The sequence below is a fragment of the Mustela nivalis genome (genome assembly GCF_964662115.1).
Source record: "Mustela nivalis genome assembly, chromosome: 1".
Classification (NCBI taxonomy): Eukaryota; Metazoa; Chordata; class Mammalia; order Carnivora; family Mustelidae; genus Mustela; species Mustela nivalis.
Window position 1 is genome coordinate 91440178 of NC_139020.1, and position 18229 is coordinate 91458406.

Sequence of the window (18229 nt, forward strand, 5' to 3'; positions counted from 1 at the left end):
CTCTTGTCCAAAATGCTCAAAAACAACAGTGAACAGTGAAATTTTACATAGTGAGAGTTCATAAGGGGTCTTCTGCAGCCTTATCTGTGAATCCCTGTATTTCTGCCCAGAAAGTCTCAGAACCCCAGTGACTCTCTGCCACTTTTATTTTTAAGACAAATTTAAGAATAAACAAATTACAATGTAAAAAAAGCTTAGGATATGTATTTCCACTTATCTGAAATGCTTTATAGACTTAATCCCAATATATTTAGTTACGATATTGTTGCCCCTGGTGATTCAGAGACATTTTTTCCTCTGTGGGGGAATTCCACTGATGCAGTAGAGCCTGGGAAGAAGACAAATCCACGAGATGACCAGGGCTTTTCTTTCACATGAAACTACGCCCACGTTTGTGAATAGGCAGGATATGCTTTCCTCAAGATTAGACAATGCCCCCCCAGCAAAAATGCTGTCACGAGGCATGTCTGTCTGTTCTTGGGTTTTTCTGAAAGCATACCACCACAGTCCTCACTGAAGAAGACCATGAACAGGAATAAAGGCACACCCATCGTCCCTAAATCCACAGACTAGATCAAACCTGCTGTAGAGAAAATCAGTCCTGATTACCTAGCTGAGAGCTGAGGAGGCAGAGTCAGCATGACACACGGGTATGGAGGGCCAAGGGAGATGAAGATGAGGAGAGGAGTGAGAGAGAGCCCTTCACAGAAAGAACATGGAGAGGCTTCGGGCTGAGGGGCACATTTTCATCTCTCGACTCCACCCCACCAAGCTATGAGAGTGGAACTTCCTTAGAAATGGGAATCCAAACCTCATCCTCTGCTCTGGTTTGAAATGCTTCCTCTAGTCTTCAGCAAAAGAACCATTTGAACACCTATCCGTTTGGTGTGTTGAGGAATATTGGCTACTTCCCCACGCTACTCAGACAGGGGACAATATTTAATACTTTGCAGTGTGGTAGCTCTGTCAAACCCAAAGAGCTCCAACCCCAAAGACTGAATTCCACAGTCCTTCCCTCAGAACAGGGATGCAAGGAACATTCCCAGCCTCGGACTAGTCATGGAGATGAGGATGATCAGAATCAGTTTGCTCTGAAGTGCTGACAACCGCATACCAGGCCCTGCTCCAAGTCCTTTACGATACTTTACAACATAATTGTTGCAAAAATCCCACGAGGCAGACCTTATTGTTATTACCACAGTACAGCTGTGGAAACTGAGGCAAAAAATCATTATGGACTTGTCAAGGTCCCAAAGTAAATGATCGAGAATGTGAACCAAGGTCGTTTGTCCCTAGACCTGACACCATCAGTCACTCTATTAGACTGAGTCTTTTTTTAAGCGATGAGCCCATGACACCTGTGTTGTAGTTGAGATGACCAGATGGTATCTTTGAATGTTGCTTTAATATACAGTAGAGGGTGTTCTAAAAATCATACCCCAGGGACAGAATGAAATGTATACCTTTATCTCTGCAAAGACAGCTAGGAATAGAATACTCCCTCTCACTAACTTTCTTCCTTCTCAAAACAAGGCTTCCGTCTTCAGCTGCCTTCTCTGTGCAACATAAAATCCAAAAAGAGATGCACATATCAAAGGAGATTTAATTTCAGGTTTAAACCACAATTATGCTGGTTGAATACAAGAGAAATTTGAAAACAAGCATCTCTTTGCTACTTAATTTAAAGTTAATTTATCTCCTCCCCAGGGTTCAAAGACCAAAACATGACCCCACCCCCAGATGCAGTCTCTAAAACCGTAACAACACAGAGCATGCCCATAAGGATAAAAAGAAGTAAAGGAAGGGTAAATGAACGGAACTCAGAAATTTAAAGTCCAAGCTGGAACAGACCTCAGTGAGACTCCAGAGGAGAAAACCAGGTGACTTTCCAAGGTCCCAAGTGCAAGTTGGGGCAAGAACTCAAGGTTCCTGGCACCCAGGCCAGTGTTCCTTCCACTATCTCACACGGCCTCCCTGAACGGCAAACCACTAGCCGTCTGACAAAGCAGCAAGCCAGGAGCCATGCCACATGAAAGGCCAGATTGCTGAAGGGAAGGGGGGTGGGGAGAAGAAGCAAAGGGCTGAAGGACACTACAGTTTTACAGAAATCTATTTGCAAGTAGATCCTGTGGTTACCACTGGGGCTGCCCAGCGAAAGAACAACTGACTGACAGCACAGACAAAAGCAGAGGCCATCTCACAAAGGGAGATACAGGAGTTACGGGCTTCGTGCACATCACTAATACACTTCGTCAAGTGGAGACCAAGAATAACAGTGAGGAAAAGCCCACTATACACAAGGGCCCTTTTATTCTTTGGACTTTCCTGCTTCACACACACTTTACCTGATGAAACATTAGAACTTTTGCGTTTATTTCTGTAGGATCCTTTTGATTTTTCCACATTCAACTAGCACACTTCACAACTATTTAATGTTCCTATTTTTTTGCAAATTAATGTGCTGTGCACACTGGTGACATATTTGGAAGTTAATGAAATCAGATGAAAATTGCTTAGATTAAATTTTCCCCTTTTCTTCACTACAATGTCTGCCACCTACTGTTCAGCTACGAAATACTACAGCTCTCACATCAATGAAAGTTCATATTAATATGCTCTGAGGTAGAAAGACTCTATTAGCCATTTTCTCCCCTGTCTCCTGTTCTTTGCTTCCAACTGCGTTTAGCTTTGGAACCCTCTGACAAATGGCCATTATTCTCTGGGCTAGTAAAAAATTTCTAAACTTTAGGGGAAATGTCGTTGGTCAAAAGCCCAAGGGAATTGGCTTGTTGAATTAAATGATAAATATATGCATTTAAGGTCATTAGAGACTTTATCTCCTGTGAAGGCTATATTTGTCAGATTGATATAATTTCTCTCAACTGAGTACTTAACTCCATCGGCCAACATTATTACGATTATTCCTTTCCCTTTAAGTGGGAGACTTCTGGCTAACAACACGTGTGTTCTTTCTGGTGCTGCTTCTTGAGCGATCAAGGCACACCTTTGTTTCATTTATATGCAATTTTCACCTCTGACCCAAGAAATGAGTCCTGGGCTTCCTGAACTTTATTGCCTGTTAATAGACTGCTGGCTCTCTTTTCAGCAGTAATAGAAATGGTGGAGAGGCATTTCATTTAAGAAAGAGGCTGGCAGACTGCAGCCTGAAAGACAATGTCAGAATTAAAAGTCAGCCCGGCCAACAAACAATATAAAGACCACAGAGACATGAAAGAGGAAGTTGCCCGTATTCCATCCCACATCGAACAGCCGGTATATAAATAAGAACAGCATCCCAGATCTAATTATTTTCCCACTGCGCAATGGCAGACACCCTGAATGGTGCTAAGTGATTGATCTGGTAATTCATCTTCAACTTACACCTATCTACATATTTTGTTTCTTCTCATTAAACTGGAGACATCAGTGACGAACTTATGAAGTGGCAGTCTTTGGCTTCATAAAATACACACAGATGCTCATCAGAGGCTCTTTCCTGCCTACTTCTTAGTGACACGTGTTTATAATTTCATCTGTATTTCGTTTGCTGTGGTTTACTCTTAAGTACATCTGTTCAATTAAAATGGAAACGTGTGACATGGCCTGCACTCAGCAACTTTTGAGCTTGTTAATGAAACGTTCTAAGGTTCCTGCCTCAGCTCTTTATTTGCAAAAGAAAATGATTGAAAAGTACAAATAAAATACCCTTTAAAACGCGTACAAAGAAGTCGACTGTTTTGTTAATAGTTAAGAAAAGGCATTATTACGGCATAAGGACATTATTTTACATGAAAAGACATTATTAAAAATGATTTACTGCCGCATGTTTGGAAACTTACAGGAAAAGTCTGATAATATATTAAACTTGTTTATTACGACTTCATATAATTTTGAATAATACTACTTTTTCCTTTGACAAGTGCAATAAACTCCACGGGTATAGACATAGGTTGATTATCACGAGTCAACTGTGTTGCTTAAAGAAACATGCCCAAACAATCAGCTTTTGACGGCTGCATCTCCAGTTATTTACACTCGCCATCATGGTAATAACTCACCATTTCTATATTAATAAGGCAGTGAAATTTATTATGATGGTATTGAAAAGTTATTAAGTACTGCATCCCAAGTGACAAAGTACCACAGCACTGTCACTATCCAAAAGCAGTTCCCCATTCATCACTTGCCTTTCCAGATGGTCCTGCATCTTTATCGCTCCCAGGTTGGTGACATCACCTGTTCACCCACTCAAAATTGATGATGAAAGCAAACAGATCTATCTTACTTACATTTACCAAATCAATTTAATTTTTACAGGCCATGGCTTGGTGACATATTGACTGTTTTCCTTAATGGCACCTACCGTATTTAATGCAAGGATGTCATCTTTGATTCCTGGCTCGCATAATGTGTCATTTCATAATAAATTTTTCTAACATATTTACTTAATGGAAAGAATTATGATTGCTTGTCAGTTCTCTTATTAAACACAATGATAATTCTTTTCTTTTGGAGTATCATCCACTGGGCAATGGAGCTATTTTTAATTCCTCCTCATCTCTTAACGGGAGGCAGTGACTTAGATATAAAGTAAGTCCTAATTAAATGCTGGACACATGATCCACGACCTTCAATTGCAGAGCTCCATGTCAAGATTTTATCTTACATATTATTACAGAAAAACTAGATTCTCGAGAGATGCCATGATTAAAATAATATAGCTAAAGATGAATATATGACTGCCACTACAAAAATACAGAGCTGTGGAACTGATTGTAATGGTCCATATGATGTCTACCCTTGACTTCTCTTCAGCTAGTGCTCTTAGATCAGATGTATATTAACATAAATATCTGCACTGTGGGAGGTTAAGATGCAGAATGAAAGACTAGCCTACTGGCTAGCTGATACTCACACGTGATACCCCTTGCTTCCAAGTATGATTTACATATCCCATCTGCTACCCTCCAAGACAAATGTTCCTCTGACACGTGTCATCATTTCATTGTGGTGCATTTGTATTATCTGAAGGAAATGGACAACCAATGTCTGTATTCGAAGAGGTATAGGGCCCATAGGGCAAATCAGGCCTCCCCTACCCTCGAAAGCCCCATCTTATATTATGTGTATGCAAGTAAAAATACCACCAAATAAACTCCAAGTCTGACTCTAAAAAGAAAAACAGGGAAAATCTGTGACAAAGGAAAACTGAGAAATCTAAGGTTGTGTGCACGTCTATTTCTTTAGCGCTCATGAGCTAGCCAAGAGAAGCCACAGTACAAGTGTTTGGCAAGGTTAAGGAGTTAGCCCTCCAGAGAAGGTTCTCTGGCCCCAGCCCCACACTGCTGACAGACAAATGGCAATGGCTCTTGGCTTTACCATCTGCTTCCCCCACAACACTGGGGAGGAACCACAGCTCACCTCCCATGACCCTCCGCTAAAGCTAGAGATGGTCAGGGATGATCTCTGAGGTTACCTGCCCCTATACCGAAATGATTGGGTCCCAGGATTAGTGGATTCCTGAGGAGAGGAAGGAGGATGGAAGAACCCTGCCCAGTAGAACAATCTCCATCTGTGCTTCTACTATTTAGTCTCAAATGAGCAGAAATGTACGTGTCAACAGCACCCAAACATGGTTTATATCTCTTTAGAAACCAAGTCCAGGATTCCCTACATCCCTGTAATTGCAATGGTAGAGCTCAAGTTAGGGAAAAAAAAGAAGGAGAAAAAAAAAAGTTGAGGGCAGAACTAGGTAACCTGCTCCTACCTGTAGATCAAGTTCATATAAGGAGACTCTTCATGCTCATCTACAGAGATGAACTTATCCTAACTTCTTGGTTAGGCAGAGTCTTGCCCTTGGGTGAGGTTTCCAGGAAAACAGGGATCCAAGTTGGCAGCTTTGCAAGACCAACAAGAACATCTTTTTTTTTTTTTTTTTTTGAGGGCAGCTGGTCTCTGTGTCAGGGTGGAGATTCTATGCTGGCATTACACACCTGCTGAATTCCTACCACAAGAATCTAAACAAATGAAAAAAGAAAAAACAAATCATCCACACCTGTGGCTGCCAACCAGTGGAGGTTTCTGTGCCAGGCCGTGCACACCTGGGAAGCCCAGGAGGTCAGCTGGAGTGTCAGAGGAAAACACCACTGTCAGCTACTTGGTAGGTGGGGCAAAGGTTGGGCGCCTGGATGGCTCAGTCGTTCAGCGTCTGCCTTTCGCTCAGGTCATGATCCTAGGGTCTTGGGACTGAGCCCTGAATCGGGCACCCTACGCAGCGGAAAGCATGCTTCTCTCTCTCCCACTCCCCCTGCTCATGTTGCCTCTCTTGCTGTGTCTCTCTCTGTCCCATAAATAAATAAAATCTCAAAAAAAAAAAAAAAAGAAGAAGAAGAAGCACAAAGAATCTCCTATGGATCTGTGACGTGAGCTGACCGGCCAATGGTCACAGCAAATATAAGTCATGGCCACAGAAAATATATACATATTTCCTATGAATAAGGAAAACTCTAGGTGCAAGTGTGGCAGGAATAAGAGAAGAAATTTCAGAGCAGAGGAATCTGTAACTATCATCCCCTGCCCATCCTTCTTTCCCGATCGATGGCTAACTCATTGTTTATTAGCCAAATTCAGATACTAGGTAATGGAAAATATACTACACCAGAATGAAAAATACTAAAATGGAAAAAGGCCATATCAGAGAAGTTGATCAATATGATTTTAAATATATACTTTACATATATTATATTTTATAGTATATATAAATATATATGTTATATGCAAATATATAAAATATACAAATATATTTAATGACCTATATTTATTAAATATATATATTATACACACACATATACACATATATTTAAAGAGAGACAGAGAGACAGAGGCTTGGATGTGAGGAGAGTGTTTGAGAGGGGACAGTCTTTGAGAGCAGCACCTGCTGGATATGTGAGCTATTGAGAGTAAGAGGGTGAATGATAGATAATAGGGAGGATAAAGATATAGGGAGAAATGCTTTACATTTTTTAGAACATTATAAATGAAATCCTCATTTGATGGCTCTGAAAAAGATTTATTTAGTTTTTAAATAAATTTTGGATGGCTGGAAGGAGTTACCAGGCCTTTTAAAAAAAATTTATAATGACTGCCTTTATATAGGTACAAGGTTATACGGGTTACAAGGAGAAAGCATCAGGGCCAAACACCTGAAATGCTTAGATTCAAAATCCAAATTCAAAATTTAGATTCCAAAATGATCAATTAAAAAGAAAAAACCATAAAAGCCATATGTGTGTGTGTGTGTGTGTGTGTGTGTGTGTGTATAAGGTTGTGTGGTGCAGGTTCTGGAGACACTGTTTCTGTATCAGATGACACTCTTCAACTGACTTCCTAGGAGTAGGTTAGGAGATACAAATTATTTTCTGTGTCTAGGGCAGCAGTTGACTGATGGAATAAAAATGTGTTCTGAAAGCTGTTGGGATACATGCTTAATAGTGGGATAGGGTTTGGATCTGGAAGTAATAGATACTGGGGACAGATGGCATGACCGACAATCACAGAATAAACTTCTATTTTGAACCTGCTCGTTTTGTTCCTAGCCATGAATGTGCCTCTGAGAAGATAACTGTGAGAATTTCTCCTTTGGTCATGTGGACCCACCATGGTATGGAGTACCTCAGTGAGGTAAGCTATTTCTGTGTATTGTTTGTTCACCTTCTACCAACACAAGAAGTCCCCTTATAATAAAGGCACTGTGAAATTTCTGTGATGTACCCCAAATTTTGTTATATTAAATCTGTTTTGAAAGAAATAACCAACTAACAGGTAGCTGCTGGTATCTCTTTGCTAAATACACACACACACACACACACACACACACACACACACACACAATCTCTTTTTATTATTCTTTGTCATAGTGATAGCTGGCAACTTCCTGTTTGCAATTTTTTTGGCTTGACAATTCTCCTGATTATCATGTAGAGCATACTCTTTAAAAAGCACACAACATTTGACCTACTTCAGCTTCAGCTATATTTCAAAGGGCCAAAAGATGCAGCAGAGCAAAAATGATGGTAACACTTAAGTTCTGAGTTTTCTTATAGCTGAAATACAAATTCATTTTTCTAAACTTCTGGACAGAACTATGTATAAAGAAAAGTGCTTTGGCAGAATTTGTATTGTATGATTCTATCAATGTAAATAAGCTTTGAGAAGCCAACATGCTACCTTAATACAATCTTTATTTATTTTATAAATGCCCCCAGTGTCTCCATTTCTCCATATTAACTACTGATCATCATTGGAAGAAATTCTCTCCATACTGCTTCACTGAGCAAACTAAGGAGCAAAGAAGCTTCATTAACTCTCTTATCCTTCAAAGATAATTTCTACCCGTTATTTCCTATTACTTCTCACTGCTTCCAAACTTACCCTCAAGGAAAAGGCTTAGAGAATGAAACATCCTGATGCAGTGGCCCAACTAAGTATTCTAGAATAGTATTTCAGAATAACAAATTATTATAAAGAAATGACCAAGTCCTAGAATTGACTGTCAAATCTATTAGAAGAGGATCTTTACTAAACATTTCATGCTTTGAACCCATGAGTTTCACTACTGATTAAGCAACTCATACACAAGTATGGGGGTGAGTAAGAAAGAAACTCACTTTGATACATTTGGTAGGATACAGTGCTTAATGGGGAGAAAATCACCCAATATTCTTTTAAAAATAAGTGACTCACATGCAATTTCTACTTGACCATGAAGGCACACAGAGTAAAACAAAAAAACTCTTGCTACTTGGGGAAATTTTTTTTTCCTATTCTAGGTCTTTTATATTTCCACATGAAGTTTACAATCAACTTGTAAATTCCCACAATAAAGCGTACTAAGATTTGATTAGAATTGTGCTGAGTCAGTATGTTACTTTGGGAAGGCCTGCTATCTTAACGGCCAAGACCTGTCTAAACAATGAGTGTGATTTCTCTATATAGGTCATCTTTACATTTCTGCTATGTTTTGAATTTTTCAATGTAGGTATTTTAAAATATTTGCATTTATTTTTACATATTTGAATTTTCTTATTAAACATTTTAATTGCTTGACATAAATGGTATTTTAAACTTACACAAATTGTTTTTTCAAGTATGAAGGAATTCAGTTTTTTATATTTACCTTTTATCAGGCTTACTTTTAAAAATTTACTTGTTCTTAGTATTTACAATCATATCATTTATGAATATAGACATTTTGCTTTATCCCTTCAAATTTTTGTTCTTTTCATTCCTTTCTTTTAGGGTGCCTGGGTAGCTCAGTCGGTCAAGCATCTGCCTTTGGCTCAAGTCATGATCCCAGAGTCCTGGGATCAAGTCCCGCATCAGGCTCCCTGCTCAGCAGGGAGCCTGCTTCTCCCTCTTCCTCTCCCTCTGCCTGCTACTCTGCCTACTTGTGTTCTCTATCAAATAAATAAATAAAATCGTTTAAAAAAAGATTATTCATTCCTTTCTTTTTTCCATATTGCACTGACTTGGACAATTTTGAACAGAGTACTAATAGGGACAGCCTCAATTTTACATGTCATTGAAGGAAAATGTCCAACATTACTTCATTATTGTAATGTCAGCTATAGCCTGTTTATATATATCTACCAATTCAAAGTAGCACCCTTTATTTTGAGTTTGCTCAGAGGTTTTGTGATGAAAATATATTGGGATTTTATCTATTGAGGTGGTCATTCAGTTTTTCCTCTATGTCAATGTGAAATACAATCATGCCTTTTGAAAGGTATTTTTTATATTATTATTTGTAAGTTTTATTGAGATATAATTGATATAATATTTTGTAAGCTTTGAATGTACAACACATTGCTTTGTTTGTTATTCATTTTTTAAGATTTTATTTATTTATTTGACAGACAGAAATCCCAAGTAGGCATAGAGGCAGGCAGAGAGAGAGGAAGAAGCAGGCTCCCTGCTGAGCAGAGAGCCTGATGTGGGGCTCAATCCCAGGACCCTGGGATCATGACCTGAGCTGATGGCAGAGGCTTTAACCCACTGAGCCACCCAGGTGCCCCTGCTTTGTTTGTTTTTATTTATCCTATCTATCCAAAGTCCATTTTTGCCAATTGACAGAATCCTACCTAAGATCAGATTTACATTTAGTTGTTCTGTTTCTTTCTTCTCCTTTAATTTGGAACATTTTCATGTCCTTTCCTTGCCTTTGATGACATGGAAAATTTTGAAGAATACAGCACACCCTCTTTTGTTAACTTTTCTTTTTTTTAACTGATGAATAATTTTAATATAATTACCTGGTTTTTTGTCTAGTATATAATTATATATTATTTTTATTTATTTTTTACAATGTTATATTAGTTTCAGGTGTACAATACAGTGATTCAACAGTTTCATATGTTACCCAGTGTTCATCACAATGGGTGCACTGATGACTTGGGAAACTTTAAAAAAAACTTTGATATCAGACTTGTCCACATCACTGCCTATACTTTGAAAGTACTAGAAAAAAGTACTGAAAGTACTGAATTCCATCAATACCTCTCATGGAGGAAAGCAAAAAAAGGGCAAGCCATGAGTATTAACAGGACATACGTGGAGGGGGTAGGAGTGGGATGAGGGGATTCCTAAACTCCTCACAAAACAGGATGGGATCCTCTTGAACCCTGGGAAAAACTATAGGTAGTTCCTGGTACTTCAGGAACCAGGACCTACTTGCTTATTCAGGAGAATAAACTGCTATTTTCTTTCAATAGCCAGAGATTTAATTCCTACTATATATGTATGCTGGAAGCACAAAATGAATCAAATAGACTGATTTTCTTTTCTTGATTTCATTATATTCCAAGAGAGTCTATAAGATCTTGGGCCCCAGTGACAATTCTATTCAGGATCCTATTAGTAAGTTTTACTTTTTATCTTGATATTTTCTCTCTCTCTCTTTTTTTTAAGATTTTATCTATTATTTGTCACAGAGAGAGAGAGAGAGAGAGAGAGAGTACAGGCACAAGTGAGCACAAGCAGGGGAGCAGCAGGCAGAGGGAGAAGCAGGCTCCCAACTGGGCAAAGAGTCTAATGCAGGACTCAATCCCAGGACCCTGGGATCATGACCTGAGCTGAAGGCAGATACTTAACCAACTGAGCCACCAGGCATCACTATCTTGGTATTTTCTGTTATTCTTCATAAAGTAAAATTGAATATCCAAACTATATTTATCATCCTTAAATAACACTGCAAAAACTTAATAACAGTTTGTAATGTAAGGTTTTATGGTAATGGTAATGTACATTTGTTATATTAGATAACATTTCTCTTTCTTAACTACCCATTAAAGACATCCTTTTGGATAGTTGATACTCTTTCCCTTCTACTGAAATCAATTCACTTCAAAATTATTAAGTCAAAGGTCTGTACTTAGTTATCTGGCTTTAAGAATATGCAACTTGTCAAGGGTACTTGCTTTCCCATTAATGAATAAACGTTTTCTCTAGAATCAATGCCAAAGTATTGATTTCATTCTACGAATCACTGTAAAATTCATTTTTGGCTCAAGCAAATCTAGAGAGAGATAAGGGAGAAATATTGCCATTCAAAGATATTTGATGTCTATGAGATGTTAGGACATCACAAACTATTTTTTCTTTATTACCAAACATACATTACTTGATTGTCTGACTCTGAACTCAGTTGTTAGTTAGGTATCTTGAAAGTCTGATGTTGTTGTTTTAATGGATATTCATATTTCAGTTAACATACAGATTGTGTGTTTCCATACACAAGGCATCAGTGCAGAACTCAAATACAAACTTACAAATGTGAAAACTATTCCTTCTTAAATGATATAGGGAGGCACACATTCATTCCAATATCACATTTCAGGATTATATTACTGGAACATAATGTATTGTCAAAGCACTGCATCAAAATTATTTAATGAATTTCTGATGCCAGCAAAATCTCTTTCTACTATTCCTTCCCATCTATTTAACAAAACATAAGAGAAATTTACTGACCACTCATGTCCTCATTTTTCTACCTCTGAGTATGTGTATGCTTGAAAAGAGAAAAAGTAAACTCATACCTGGCATTTTAACTGATCAATGTAATCTGGATCAACTGTGGGTTAGAGGGATACAATAGAGGGTTTGGCACCTAACAGACGCATCATCAGCTAACTTATATCTACTTGAGGAGTTTCAGGATGACAAGTGATAAACAGATAAACAGAGAAAATGTGCTAAGTGACAATATTACAAGGAAACAAAACTTCACGTTATTTTTCCAATGACCCATCTCAGGCCATTAAAAATTTGCCACCAAAATTATTATTTGGTTTAAAAAGAAATTTATGAATCTCTCCCAAATCCTTGTTTTAACTGTTAATTAGAAAACAACCAGTGCTTCCTTTTCAGATAAACCCAGAGTCACATAATTAGACCATCCCAGAGATAACTGAACTTCCAGGAAACAAGAAGTTAGAGTGAGAACAAAAATTTATAAAAATTAATGAATAAAATATAGTTGCCCTTTGCCCTATCTGATGACTCTGTGCTAAATCTCTATTCCAGCCAAGCTTTCATTGTTTTTGTTCACCTTTATTAAGCTCTTCTAGCAGATGGGAGGCTCATTAGTAGGTTTTTCACACAGTGTCAAATTTTATCGTCATTACAACCCTCATTGGATAGGTACAATTATTATCACCATGTTCCATATATATAAACTGAGCTGCATATTACATAACTTTTCCCAAATCTCTCAACTAGCACACAGAGCCCTGAAGAAGACATAAGTCTGGTAAGTCTCATGCCAGAATCCTGATTCCCTCTGCTCTCCATGCAATTTCCATGTTATCATACAATGGTCATCTTTAGAAGAACACATACGAGGAAACACTTGTCTTGAACTAACAGAATTTTCTGTTTTTATTATTCAGTCAATCAGTAACTCTAAAGTTATTAACTTATCCTTAGGTAAAGATAGGTAAGTGTCCTATCCTTAATTACTTTTAGGTCCTAGAGACAATCAAGTGTTCCCCAGTCTTCAAAAACCTTTTGATAGAGACAATCATATACACTGCAAGGTGGCAATCTGCCAGACTCTAGCATTTATTTTTAAAGTTTCTCTTTATTAAATCAATACTGATTTGTGAGAAAACATATAATATTTTTTGATATCTACGGCTTATTTTACTTAACCCTGTATTTTGGTCCGTAACCATCTTCAAAAATACATAATTTCTCTAAAGTACAAACTAAAATGTTTTTCCAAAAGTGTCTTTTTTGGGGAAATATGTTATACTTTTAAAGAACCACTTAAAGAGGGTTCAGAAAGGTGGTCACTAACTGCAATATTATCTTTGAGCTTTCTCTCCTAAAAACTTTCTTTGAAAAGACTACCATATTTCTTTACTTCATTTTAATTATATAACAAGTAATGACGCAGGGCAGTTATTGGCTCGTGGGTCAAATAAAAATGCATGAACCAATTAATTTTGAGTTATTTCCCTAGAACTGCACAACAGTGGCAGAGTTAAGGCTTGATTCCACAAGTCTATAATCCACATTCTAGCTTTTTCATGGAACTCCCTCAGCCCCACTCCCTATCTTTTCTTATGAGTCACATAATCCTCTATCCATTCATCATTCTTTCATTTGCTCTTTCATTCTTTCACTCATTCTTTTACCAAACAATTATTTATTAAATGTCTGTGTTATGGACTGAATGCTTAGTCCTCCCCAAATCCATTATGTTGAAGCCCTAACTCCCCATGTGCCTATATTTGTAGATATCTAGGGCTGTCAGGTGGTAATTAAGGTTTTATGAGGTCATAAGGGTGAGGTCATGATCAGATAGGACCTTATAAGTCCGATAGTGTCCTTATAAGAAGAAATACGAGAGCACTCTCCTGCTGCCCCTATGTTATGTGTGTCTGTGTGTGCACATGTATATATTATGCACACATGCACCTAGGAATGGCCATGCAAAGACAAAGCAAGAGGGGGACCATCTGCAAGCCAGGAAGAGAGTCCCCACCAGAAGCCAAAACAGCTATCCTAGATCTTGGACTTCTAGCCTCCAGAATTATTAGAAAATAAATTTCTGCCATTTAAGTCACCCAGTCAGTCAATTAGTAGTACTTTGTTAGGGCAGCCTGAGGTGACTAATCCAGTCTGGTTGTTTCAGGTAACGGACTTAGCATGAGACAGTACCACAGAAACCACAGATAGGACACAATCAGGACGCTGCACTTAGAGGACAGAACTCTGGATATTTTGCTCTATTAGGGAAGCTAGGCAGGAAATTTGGAAGTTAGACAGTGCTTTAAATTCTTTGTCCATGGATTTACCTGGTGCTATGGGGGGGGCGAAATGTAAGCAATACTAAATTTTGATGAGAAAGGTCAAGGAGAATGTCATGGAAGGGAAGAATCTGAAGAATGAATAGACACTTGCTAAGGGTGGATAGGAAAGGAGGTTCCCAGGTAGGAAGACCAGTGTGTGCAAAGAATGGAGGCCCCATAGAACATGGGAACTATGAATCATATCTGGTGGGTGTGGGAGAGAGTAGTCAAAGCATTTTCTTTGCTTCAGCAACTGGACAGATGGTAATACAATTTATTATACAGGAAGTGCTCAAGGAGGGGAGATTTATTAGTAGAAAAGAGCAAGGATGGTACTAGAGATAGCAATGATTAGTTTGGTTATGATAAACTGGGTTCCTGTAGGGAAAGCAGGGCAGAATCTGTTACAGAGTATGCACTCAATGATTGTTTGTTGAATATGGACTTCCACTGTTCGTGTATATTTTCCTTAGCCTAACAGGTTTTTTTCTCCCTAAATTCATCATTTTTTAAAATGAAAGGGTATCAAAAGGCAAGGTTACATTAGTTGGTCACAATTATCTGTCTAACCAAACAAGAGAGAAATCAGCCATCGTTGAGGGCAAATATGACAGGAGAGTGATTAAAAATGAGCACGCGGGGCGCCTGGGTGGCTCAGTGGGTTAAGCTGCTGCCTTTGGCTCAGGTCATGATCTCAGGGTCCTGGGATCGAGCCCCGCATCGGGCTCTCTGCTCAGCGGGGAGCCTGCTTCCCCTTCTCTCTGCCTGCCTCTCTGCCTGCTTGTGATCTCTCTGTCAAATAAATAAAATCTTTAAAAAAAAAAAAATGAGCACGCAGGAGTAGGGCGAGATGCCTTTGTGAAAGTGCCTTTGTTGATCACGACTGGGTTTTGTATGAACTAGGGTAAGATTAGAAGGGGGGGGAACACTCTAGAGTCAAGAGCTCAAGTACTCCTCCATGGGTAACAAGATTGCCAAAATCACCAAAAAAGCCCTTTCCCTGGTTTTGTTCATTAACACATCTAGAGCAGATAATCCACACTCTCGAAAGTGAGGGCAACAATTAAAATGGTGCAGAAAATTACTGAATTAACCATCAACTGAATTCCTGAGAGAGAGGAAATGGGTGATCTTTAGCCAGAGTTATGAACTACCTTGAATTCCAACCAATAAAACAACTCAGTTTTAACATAATGAAAAGAATCATTTTACGTTTCTCAAGGTAAGTATTTTCCTGTGTATATACTGAAGACATTCTACTCCCAAAGAGAAAAATAATTATTTTTAAATTTCCTCTAAATGCTAAATTTTCCCCAGGTTCATCCCCCAATCCATAAGCATCCTGTTGAAGGAGACATAGTCCTGCATTTATCAGCACTGTAACTGCAAAATTATTTTGTTATTAAGCTTTGGTTTATCCCAAGCCTTCTGGATAATCTCGAGCAGTACTGAACTTGTTGTTTAGCTCTGGAGATTTTGTAATAAAAGTTTAATGAGTTACTTATTACTAGAATGTTTATAGCCTTTATTTCAAGGAGAACAAAAATGACGTAAAGTTCTACGCATTTAGTTTAAAACTTATTCAACTCACATATCAGTTAATGCTACAGTGATTTTTAAAAAAAATCTCTTATCGATATATGTGTCTAAAAGCAGTGTAGCCAAACCACAACTTTACCTGAGCTGTGGCTAAGAACAAAACTAAGGAAGGATTTCTTACTTGTCAGCACGTCAAATCCAGATCTTAACTTTCAGCATTTTAGAATTTAGACAGGAATTGTTTTGATTGAGGCATTTTGCACAGATTTTACAAAAGGATACATATAAAATAAGGGGACAAAAAATTGAAATTAAGTCCTGAAGGCACTGTGTATTTATTTCTATTTAAAATGCTGACCATATATTCTATTAATGACCATAAATATTAAGAGAACATACTAAATAAATCTAGTTTATCTGATTTCTGTCTAACTGAAATACTAGGAAACCAAGGGTCAATCATGTCTCCAAAAAACACTTCCTTGCTAATATGGAAATTGCCTATACATTTTGCAGATATAGACCAGGTTTTCCAGAAATTATAATGTTATGATTTAACCACGTAAGTTTTCAAGTAGAAAAATAATGGAAAGTAGATAAAGCTACAGAATCTTTACAAAAATTATAAGCTCAGCATCACATAGTTACCTGTTCTTACTGAAATAAAATTTACTTTGATTTTGTAATCAGACTGTAACTTATCATTCTTAGATATTATCAAGATGGTTTCTGTGAAAAGCATGGCTAAAACCAGCAACTAATTTTCATATTGTTTTTTGCCATCATTTTCATGTATGAATTATTCATTAAATCAATCTGAATATAAAGAACCATCACAGAATTCAGTACAGGGCTCATGTTCCAGAAACATGAAGAATCAATGCAGGGTTATCACAAGAGTAGCAAAATATATTAGAACGCGGAGAAAAATGACCACGTAGAACAAAATAAAACCAAATTAACTCAAGAAAACAAGTGTTTCCTCCAATGTTCCAAGCCTTGCCGCCAAAGAAAAGATAAAATACAATAAGCTTGTCACAAGATGACGTCTATTTGCTTATGCCACATACTATGTGGATGGCCACATTTGAAGCTTCTAAATGCTAATTATAAAAACTGCATTTGTTTCCTCTGGTATGTTTGTTAAGTTGATACTATTCTTTACCATTCATAAGTTGAGTTCTTCTCTATCATGGTATACCTTTATGCAACATTTTGTTTATAACAAGAAGCGAGATTACAAAGAAGGTTTGTTCTTAAAGATCTATTTGAAGACATTTGGTAACATTTGGAATTTGCTTATTTTATATCCACTTTAAAAGCTGATCTATTAGTCACACATCTGAATACATTTAAATGTATAAACTCAAAATGTATTCTTACCTCCCATCCATAGCTGGGGTCTTTCAGGTTTGACCTCTGCTCTCCCACATAAGGCCCAAATTTTTCACCTGCCTCAATCTTCCTTTTGGTCCATATTCCTAGTCCTGCTCCAGGCATATTTGACTCTCGAAGTTCAAACTCAGCAGGAATGGGGATATCATCAGGGATGTAGATGGGGGCTTTGTATGGAGAGCCCTCTTTTGGTGTGAATGCTTCGCTGGATGTGGCTGGAGAGCATGGCTCTTGGATATTGAGGGAGAGAGTGCTGGCTACTCCATCTGCATCTGACATTTCTTCCAAAGGAATTTCAGGGTAGCTGCCATATACACACTCATTACCTGTGAACAAATAATAACTTTGTGAATTCCAACTAATACAGAAGAATCAAAATCCCACAGCTCAGTACCCAGTATTCAGTTGTTGTTCTTTGAAGAAAAAATAGGGAAGGCTATTGTTAAAATATGCCTGCGTTGAAGTCTCTGTGGTTCACAGATGGGGACTTTGGTTTATCTGCGGTGAATCTATAAATCAAATGAGCTAATCTTCAACAGCCAATGCTCTCATGGGCCAGCTCAAGCCATTATTTAGCTGGGAAACAACCAGCAATTTAATTATTGGTCTAAATAAAGTATAGATAAGAAGTAAATATATGTGTACCTACAACCCCACAAACATCCTAAATTGGAAGGTGATATCATTATACAATGTATTGGAAAGCTGTATCATGCAATGTATCTTAGACTACATTATAGAAAACTATCAAAGATTCCAAGGGCTGCCATGGACAACAAGGCTTAAATCTATGTAGCTGGACTATTTATTGGAGTATTACTTTGTGTTTGTTTTTTATCTTTCCTATTTCGAACACATCACCAAACCATTGGTAGTCTTTGCATCAACAGCTTATGCAGAGAATTAAAGCTACTTGAAGCTAGTGATTTCTCTAGACATTT

General features: G+C 37.8%; 1 protein-coding gene across 17 annotated transcripts in view; it reads right to left on the reverse strand.

Annotated features, from left to right (window-relative positions):
* MECOM (MDS1 and EVI1 complex locus) overlaps positions 1-18229 on the reverse strand; it is a 545117-nt gene that overhangs the window by 263903 nt on the left and 262985 nt on the right. For all 17 annotated transcript variants that reach the window (XM_082741486.1, XM_082741488.1, XM_082741487.1 and 14 more), the window contains one exon: positions 17277-17614. In XM_082741486.1, the coding sequence (XP_082597612.1) occupies positions 17277-17614 (338 nt within the window). The remainder of the gene's footprint in view (positions 1-17276; positions 17615-18229) is intronic.